At 37.1% G+C, this 9,435-nt stretch overlaps 5 protein-coding genes across 5 annotated transcripts; 4 read left to right on the plus strand and 1 right to left on the minus strand. All coding sequences in view use genetic code 12, as the record gives it.

The window, feature by feature from the left end:
* Window positions 1-17: 17 nt before the first annotated feature.
* CORT_0B04550 (hypothetical protein) lies at window positions 18-1,451 on the plus strand (the record flags this gene model as incomplete). The annotated part of the gene is made up of 1 exon (XM_003867552.1): window positions 18-1,451. One exon carries the CDS (start codon window positions 18-20, stop codon window positions 1,449-1,451), a length of 1,434 nt encoding a protein of 477 aa, XP_003867600.1.
* Window positions 1,452-1,578: 127 nt separating this feature from the next.
* CORT_0B04560 (Uso5 type II myosin heavy chain) lies at window positions 1,579-3,405 on the plus strand (the record flags this gene model as incomplete). Its single annotated transcript, XM_003867553.1, has 1 exon — window positions 1,579-3,405. One exon carries the CDS (start codon window positions 1,579-1,581, stop codon window positions 3,403-3,405), a length of 1,827 nt encoding a protein of 608 aa, XP_003867601.1.
* Window positions 3,406-3,458: 53 nt separating this feature from the next.
* Window positions 3,459-4,898, minus strand: CORT_0B04570 (Hfi1 protein; the record flags this gene model as incomplete). The annotated part of the gene is made up of 1 exon (XM_003867554.1): window positions 3,459-4,898. One exon carries the CDS (start codon window positions 4,896-4,898, stop codon window positions 3,459-3,461), a length of 1,440 nt encoding a protein of 479 aa, XP_003867602.1.
* Window positions 4,899-6,147: 1,249 nt separating this feature from the next.
* CORT_0B04580 (hypothetical protein) lies at window positions 6,148-7,719 on the plus strand (the record flags this gene model as incomplete). The annotated part of the gene is made up of 1 exon (XM_003867555.1): window positions 6,148-7,719. The coding sequence occupies one exon, from the start codon at window positions 6,148-6,150 to the stop codon at window positions 7,717-7,719; it is 1,572 nt and encodes a 523-aa protein (XP_003867603.1).
* A 1,218-nt stretch (window positions 7,720-8,937) lies between these two features.
* CORT_0B04590 (Sng1 protein) lies at window positions 8,938-9,435 on the plus strand (the record flags this gene model as incomplete). Its single annotated transcript, XM_003867556.2, has 1 exon — window positions 8,938-9,435. A coding segment is annotated over one exon (498 nt), but the record flags the coding sequence as incomplete, so codon positions are not given.

Genomic DNA, 9,435 nt, shown 5'->3' on the forward strand with positions numbered 1-9,435 from the left:
TATAGCACCTCACTTGTATGAAATTTCAAAAGAAGCACCCTTATGTACCACCTATAATTAGCCACATGCATTTTCAATCCATTCGAAAGAAGTGCTACCACTTCCCTCCGCAAACGACCCTCGCGAAATATGAAGATCATCTGGAATTTCATTCAGATGCTTTGCTCAATTCGCTATCGATGAAATCTAGATTTATACCGCTATTCGCATCGCTTGTGATAACGTCCTATGCAAGGCAACTCCACTTGGATACAGGGTCCAATGCTGTATGTTTCGAAATACCGAATCCAACAACAATTGAGATAACGAAAACATTAGGAACTGAACCAGTTCCAATAGCAATATTTGAATATGGTCAGCGAAATGCACTACAGGGCTTACCTAACTTTGACTTCTTGGTAACTGACGCGAAGCTAGATGAGTATTTTGAGTTTGGGGAGTTCACTTTCAACACAGATTCTCCACTTGCGTTTGATAAAGTCTTGGAGGAAAATTTGAAATTTGACGTTACACCAAATGTTTGGTGTTTGTACTCCCCAAAAGTACTGTATTACGAATACAAAGTTGAGATTGAAGAATCGGGGTATTATGAAAAGGTTGATCACCTATGGTGGTTAGTTGTAAACACTTTGATTAGTTTGTTTCTTGCTAGATTGTTTAACATTGGTGCAAATCCTCCTATGTTGTACAAAGCAGAAGTGAATTTACAATTGATCAAAGTGGCAGTTTTTTTAATTACCACTCTTTTGGTGTTTTTCAATTTAGATGTGGCAAAGTATGCCGACTACATCTCGGCAAGTTTGGATGATGTATTTACTATATTGTTTCTTCTGGGTTATGGACTCACGTATGCTAATGGTCAAGACCGTAATACCAAAAGTATTGCATTCATTACTTTATTGTGTGTTATACCTACTTTTGCAACAAGGTATTTTGACTTGAAGAACGACATACAATACATTCTGATTAATAATCAACACTACAACGTTGTTCAGGGAGTATTGGGGTCAGAAGTTTATGATGGGTTTGATAGAGTGGCAAGACTAACACAAGAGAGTATGATCAACAGGTTAAGTGGAGCCGTTGCTCTCCTTTTTGCAATTTCCAAGATTGTAAAGATTGGATCTTATGTATATGCTATGCGAAAGACGTTAAAGCAATTGTCAGTAACGAATCCAGTTGCAAAACCTTACTACATTTGGACCGTTGTATTCTGGTTATTTTTTTGGCTGTTGATTAGTGTAGCAATGGCACCAGACATGTTCTACAATTACACGAATGTCACAAACTATGCTAAAGTGTTGAAGGAGTTTTTAATTTCTTCCAGACGAAGACGGTTTATCACATTTTTATGGGATGAGTCACACTGGATTGTATTCTGGTTGATCTGGTATGTTGGCAAAGGGTTATTAGTAGAAAGCAAAGTAGATATAAAAGAGCAAATAGATTAATCACATCTGATTGTTTATATGTGGTTTCTTTTTTGTGCACAAAATAATCTTTTGTTTACAATTAGTTTCAAAACAATGAAATCAGTGAAACTCTTCCTATTTCGACAACAAAGGTATCATATTAATCATGGATTCAAATACGCCTAAAAAGAGACCTTTGGAAGAGGTTTCCCCCAACGTTTTGTACTCCCCTCCGAAAAGGCGAGCGTCATTTGGATTTGAAATGGCCAGCATCCCAACAACCTCTATAACAAACGAGCACAATCAATCAAGCAAGGTTTCCAAACTCCCCAAGCCTTTCACTGCAGCAAACTCTAACTCCAACCAGTTGTCCTACTTGAATGATTTTCAAAGCATACTATCTATGCAAGAGAGACTATCGAGGAAACCACCATTGACCATATCAGCCCCATTCGATTATAAATCAACCATATCGCATGTTGGTTCAAACGAGCTACAAGATACTCTTTCTTCACTTAACCAAGAATGCCGAGAAAAGCACCGGAAATTAGAGTATCTTACTGATGAATTGAACAGATTGCGTAGGATATATCGCAATTATCAGCAAAAGGTTGAAACCACAACAAGTGAGATACACAACGTGCAAGCGAGCTTGGAATATATGGAGGAGGAGATTGTCAATCATGTTGGTAACGAAGAAAAGCTAATTGAAATCAAATTGAATGAAAATAGAATAAAGTTGGATAACCAATTTACCGAGATTGAATTCGAAATGGCAAGTGAAGTACAAGAGGTGAGGAACTTTGATTATACAGAATTGGTTGATAAAATTGATGCATTGAAACAAGCTGAACTGAAATTGATGGAGGAAATTAAACAGCAACTGGCAGCCAATGATGAAAAGTATAATGCCGAAGTTGATAAATTGAAAAAACTGCTTGAAGATGAAATTAAAGAGGCGCAACAAGAGGAAAATGAGAGCAAGTTGGTGTTAGAGCAGTTGTTGAAAGATCTAGAGAAGATAACCGCAGATTATCGATCAAAGTTGTCTGAATTTGAAACACAGAGTCGACAAATCGAAGGACTAAAGCTCCAAATCACAAATATTGAGGAAACGATGAACAATTATGTCAACGTTAAGAAAGAAACAGAGCTGGAACTATCTAATGTCAAACGGATATTGGATGAGAAAGTTGCACAGGACAAAATCGAGCAACAAGAGTTTGATACTGTTTACCTCGAATACAGCTCTTTACACGACAAGGTTAAGAAGCATGATGACCATCGAAGGATTTTAGAAAATTCAATAATGGAATATCAAGGTAAAATTAGGGTATATGCGATAGCAAAAGCGGACGAATATGAAAATTGCTTTAGCAAATGCTTCCAAGAGGATACACCATCTTCTTTCATAGTGGAAGAATTTTCCCATTTCGTAAAAACAGTGATTCGCGGAACCAATGTCAGTATTATAAGTCAATATTTACCCGGTGGTACCATAATTTGTCAAACAATGAATCAATTACTACATATCCAAAACCAGCCATCAACGTGGCAATTTCAATTTGAATACCAAGCAGTGGAAATCAACCAATCTATAGATTTATTAACAGGCTCGAAACTCACCCAGTCGAGCTTATTTCAAAGTCAAAAGATGCGTATTGATGAACCCAGTCGAGTTGGTGGTATCATAAATGGATTTGATGTGAATAAAGATGTAATTGTGCATGTAATCACAGTCAATGGTGTTAAGGAGAAAAAACAGTTTGAAAGTCGGCTAGTTTTAGTTGATATTTCCAAAGTTGATTCTAACGAGCAGATGAATATCATTCAAAAATTGTTACGCAACGACAAACTGACATACTTGGATAGAGTACTAGAATGGATTTCCAAAAGGAGTAATCCTTTAGTTGTTTCTAAAATCAACGATTTAAATGCATTTAATCTATTAAAAACAATCAATTTAACCAACGTTGCATCCAAGAAGAAATAAATTAGTTAGTAAATAAAACTTTGCAAGACTATACAATACATAGTCAATTTTGACTACATCGTAGAAACCAAATCATGCAAAACCCATTTCAACTCGTCGGTGGTACCGATATGTGCATCGGGTCTAGGAAGCGCTTGTTGTTGGTGATGTTTTTGCTGTTCGGGTTTGTGAGCTTCAAGTTCGTTGGGTTCGTTAGTTTTGCCATCAATAGAGCTACTTTGACTTTGTACAGTAGTTGGATCAGTAGCAGTTGCGCCCGAAGATGATGATGGAGTGGAGCTGGACACATTTGCTCTGATAGATGAATCGTTACCGGTAACGTTTGTCAGCGCAGATGCAGAAGATTGAGTAAACTTTTTTCGATCTTCCAAATACGATGCTGGCTTCGGTGGTAAATTATAGTTTAAACTCTTATCCTGACAATCATCATTTTCGAGCAACACATTACTTAATCTCAATTTCGGTCCACATGGTTCAATTATATGAGGGAACATTTCAAATGTGTCATACAAGTCCTCCACTGATAAAACCATGTCCTTATTGTGTGCGTTATCAGGGAACGAAGGGGCTTTAGAGCTAGATCCATTGGAAATTCCACCACCATCACTCTCAAGGGGCACATAGTCATTATTGGTATACTTGGTTTTTCTATATTTCGCCACATCAATAGCACTCTCAACAATGTTCTTCAAATGTGATTTCAAACCTAGAAGTAACACTTCAATTACACCGGGGTTCAATCCTCCTGTTAAACCATGTTCTCGCATTGTCATTAAAATTTGTTTTGAAAGTGTGTCTGCATCAGGGATCTCATAACTTTCGGTAGCTATGGGGGCATTTATACCATTTAATACATCTTGTTGCCATTGTACCAAATTATTCACTTGTAATTGTTGCTGTTCCTTATCTTGAATCATGGGAATCTTTGGTAACAACGTATGACGAGTCAACGTTATACCCGCAGTCAATTTATTTCGCTTCCCACTATCTCTGGTAATATTCTTGATACGTCTCCTCTCCTTTATGGGGAGCCCCATAATATTCTGTTTGAATTTCTCATACTGGGTACTTCGTACGTTTTTATTCACTTTGGAAAACTTTTTATTCCAAAACGACGCCAACTCATTGGGTGCATCCAAAGGACCATCTTTTAAGGAGTTGGCAAAGTTTAACATTAGCAACTTATTGTGATACCGAAACAAGTTTTGTGGTTTTAAAAGTGGTGTAATTGTTGAAACTAGTTCCGGTCGCGAAAGCTTACCAATAAGAAATAGACTCAATGCTTCATGGTATTTCTCCCAGTTGGGCCCCAACTTACTCTGGAACTCTCGTATTAGTCTCTCCAATTCTATTCGCTTACCTGATTTGCATTTATGTTGTGGTTGCTGTTGTTGTGCGATTGCATTTGCAGCTAGGCCATTTCCACCATTTAAAGGTGCCACGGTGGTTGACACAGGCGCAGTAGTTGTTGTTGTCGCTACTTGAGTACTCATTTTTGAAACAACGGGTTGTGAATAAAGTGTATATATTTAGTTGCAAAAGAATACAAAAAAATATGATTGCAAAACTGAATTAAAAAGTGACGTCTTACGTATGGGGGAAAAATAAATACTTGAGCGTGAGCAACTAAATGGACAATAAATGGATCTTTTATAGTGAAACGAAGGTAGATAAGGGTATGTAATGGTATAAGAAAGACCTGATATAATGAATCAAATGTATCTGATTGATTGATTGGGTTGATTTAGGGACGTATTTGATGCTTAATAAGACGCCTTTTTATTCTCTGTGTTTACCTGTTGAACTTTTTTGTTGGAGAGAAAGGGAAAAGAAAATTTGTTTCCTGAATTTTTTTCTAAACGCAGTCGCTTATTAAATGATTAAAACTGTGTGTATTATTGTCGCAAAAAACAATATCAGTGTCGTGTGTTTATTAATTACGACACTTTTATTTAACCTACGGCTGAATCAAAACATGTAGGTTTCATAACCATTACGATCGATGATGCAATCGAGCTTCAAGAAGGCTTCATTTTCTATACTTCCAGACTTGGATACTCATGAATGCGATGGAAAAGGTCATAGGCTCTCTCATATAAAAGGGAGTGTGTACATATGGCACTACGTCATACTCTGAACAGGCATAAGAGGAGAAAGGATATTAAGGTATGATTACAAAGAGAAATAAATGAAATTCAACCTAATTGGTACCAAAACCCGGGAATATTTCATAGAAATTGCAATCGCCGTGTAATTCGACAATTGAAAATTCGTGGTATCGGATCTAATTGCCGACGCTACCAATGATTTCCGAGATTGTAACTATTTTGAAATGTATAAGGAAAGAGCCACCTAAAGGAGATATCAAGTGAAAGGAAGCCACAGTGCTCAAGACCATTCATTCATGTTAGATATTCCTTAAAATATTGAATCTCAGTACTTAGGGGTCTCGAAGGTGGATTGGTCGAGTCTAACTATATCGTGCCAACGTGGTCATACTCTTGAGTTTTGACGTTCATTTGGCGAAAGATTAAGCTTTGAAGAAAACACTAAGCTCAATAAAAATCTATATTACACAAAGTGGGCTAAGTGAATAATATTTTGCGGCCATCTTTTAGAATACAGACCCGGCAAGGCTTTCTCGTTCACACCCATCGAATTTTATATAAATATGGCTCCAAGTCCCGTCAAAATTACTTCTTTTCTATCTCTCAAAATTCATTTTCCACGTTTTCTAACAATATGAGTAACACCATCACACAGGACAACGATGCATACATGAACCAGGGACTACCAAAACAGCAGCAAAGTTCAAAGCACGATGAAGAATCGACTGCTACTTCCTCATTTAGCAAAATGGTAAATGACTTAAGAGAAGAAGCTGGCAAACACGTTACTCATCAAGATCACCAACAACCTAACCAGGAGAAACAGAACCAACCCTCGGTGCAGCCTCATGGACGCCATTTTGTTTCTTTTCACAGCTCTGAATATAAGAAACATAGACAGAAAATTTATATCAGATTCGGTTTAATCATGCTTGCAATGGCTATATTGTTGCTAACTGCACTTTCCATATATTGGGGCGCCTTTTATGAAATTACGCACAAGGTCAAGGGTTTAAAAATGTTGGTTGTTATTGGTGATGAAAGTACAATGGATGGTATCCCCCCATTGTTTGGAAATACAATGGAGAGCTTGTTGAAGCAACCGCAAGCAAAAGCAAGTGGCGACTGGCACGTTTATAAGGAAAGTGAATTCGAAGAACTAGCACAAGCTAAGAATAATACCATCAGAGGTGAGATATTGAGGCGGGTGCATCATCAGTTGTATTGGTCAGCAATATACATTAAACCAAACGCTAGCTACAACTACTATCAAGCGTTGGTTAATGGAGACGCCAAGTACAACGTCTCAGACAACACAGTAACGGCTTATTATGAAACTGCTCGTGATTTCCTTGTCGTACCTCTGTATGTAATTCCACAATTGGCAGAAATCGAATCTCTTTGGTTGCATCAACAATCTAGCGTGATTTCACAACTCGCTGAAAATAACACTATTGAATCATTAGCACAAAAGGCAATATTTGCTAGCTCAGTTCAGTTCACCAAAGTTGATACAATACCCGTTTCGAATCATGTTTTGAGTGCACCAATGCAGCTAGGGTTCATCTACTTGATTATTGTGTCATTTTTCCAAGTTAGCTTCTTCAGTGAACCACATCAGAAAGTGGCAAAGACTCCTATTAAGAGACCCCATTACTTACTTTATCGTTACATTTCTTCCATCTCAGCTTTTTTTTTCCTTTCGTTGATATTTGGATTGGCATCATTAGCTTATCAAATTGATTTTACTGTCACTTATGGCAAATCGGGCTTCTTGGTGTATTGGAGTATAACTTTCCTCACAATGTGTGCTGTTGGTTTAGCCACTGAAATAATGGGTATGTTTATCATTCCATTCTATCCACCCTTGATGGGATTCTGGTTGATTTTTTGGGTTATTGTGAATATTGCACCAACGTACAATGCAATTGCACTAACCAATAACTTTTATCGTTATGGATATGCTATGCCTATACATAACAGTTATGAGGCTACCAAGACGGTGTTTTTTGATGTTTACAAAGGTCAATTGGGTCGTAATTTTGGTATTTTGGTGGCTTGGGTTGTATCCTTGACTGTGGCTTTTCCGTTTGTATTGAAACGTTTTGCAAAGTCAATGGGTAAGAAAGCTGCTGCTACTGTTGCGAAAACCCAGGAACAGGCTAAGAGAGAAACAAAAATTGATGTTCAGAAAGAGGAAGTATAGAAGGGGACCGAATGAAGTTAAACCAGGATAAGGACAACGTAAATAGATTGTCATTGTATATCTCCAATTGTTTTTAAATCGTTATTTCAACTTTTTTTACCACCACATAACTTTTTAGCCACACACAAAATTTATAATGTTGAAATTGATACCGTTAATTGCATTATCTGCAACTGTATACATTTACAACCAGCCAGTGAATGATGTAAATCAAGTCAGTCTTCAGCTGGACCATGAATTATTCACTCCGAAGTCTTATAGGTACAAATCAAAGTTGAAAGATACAATGAGACGAGAAATAGAGAGAAGCAGCAGCAGCAGCAACAGCATCATTTCTCAATTATTGCCACATGGACGAAAATGGATTGTGTTTAGGCTGGACGGTTGACACTGAGTTTGAACATAAAGGGTACGATTTCAATAAAGGTGAGTTTGTTGAAAATTGCACCAATGCTGGTTTGTTTGTGAAAGCTGCTTTCCGCAATGAAAATGTCAGTTGCTTTTTATGTCCTGATCGAGAGTAGAAAAACAGAAAGTTTTCGGTGTATCATTGCCAACTAAATAGCTAAATTATAAGATGATTGCATCACCTATATGGTTCAAAAGATTGCGCTACTGGTGTAATATTGCGTATTTCCCCAAAGGGAAATATTTCCGAAGCTTAACGCCGTATATCTTTAACAACAAATTAAAATACGGATTTTAGAATTCTCCCAAGTTATCCAACATTGTTTCATAGGCTTCACGGCATTATATTTCGGATAACAGTTTAGTAGAGGTTTATACGGAGCTATCACTACCTTGAAGGTTCTTTTCAATACAGAGTGGCAGGTTCCAGCACGGTCTTTTCCGTTTCCTAATTAAGTAATGCAACTTATTTTTTTACGAAAAAGATGTCAATTGAAAAGTTTTAATCTTTTTTCAATGTCATCTTTAAAATCAGTAACAAACAATGCGACAATTGCAAAAAAATGAAAAAATATGATGTACGGAATAACACAAACAAGGATTTATTGCAAAATGCGAAAAAAGTAAAGAAACCGTTACTTGCACACAGAGATCCTTCTAAACAAAACAAAGAGTCGCTTTTCAGCGTTGACTGTATGTATATATAATCATCCAAATGTCCTTCTTAGATTTTTTATCGATTTGGCTCTATCTGCATCCACGAAATTAAACTTTTCAACAAATCACTATTTACAACAGCTGATCCTCCTCATGAGTAGTGACAAAAGTGACAACATTTCCAATAGTTCAATTGAGAGAAATAACAACACTTTCATGAACGAAAGACAATCAGCTCATCAGCAAGGATTAGCTGGAAACGATAATTCTTCTATTAATTCTGTCTATGCTGAAGAAGACCACCAAGCTTTACAAGCTAATAAAATGGATTTGAGCCAGCATGAGAAGCACCAAGAGCCAACAATCCAACAATTGACACCATCACAACATGTTTCGTTCTTCAGCAAGGAGTATAAACCACACAGAATGCAAATACATAAACGGTTTGCATTGATCAACTTGTTGATGGCTACATTGATCTTAACTGCTCTTGCCATCTACTGGGGTGCATTTTACGAGATTTCCGACAAAATTAAAGATTTGAAAATTTTGGTAGTTATTGGTGATGAAAACACTATTGATGGAGTCCTGCCAGTATTTGGAAATGCCATGGAGGAGATATTACAGCGCCCACAAGCAAAAGCAAGTGGA

Source organism: Candida orthopsilosis, assembly GCF_000315875.1.
Source record: "Candida orthopsilosis Co 90-125, chromosome 2 draft sequence".
Taxonomy (NCBI): domain Eukaryota; kingdom Fungi; phylum Ascomycota; class Pichiomycetes; order Serinales; family Debaryomycetaceae; genus Lodderomyces; species Lodderomyces orthopsilosis.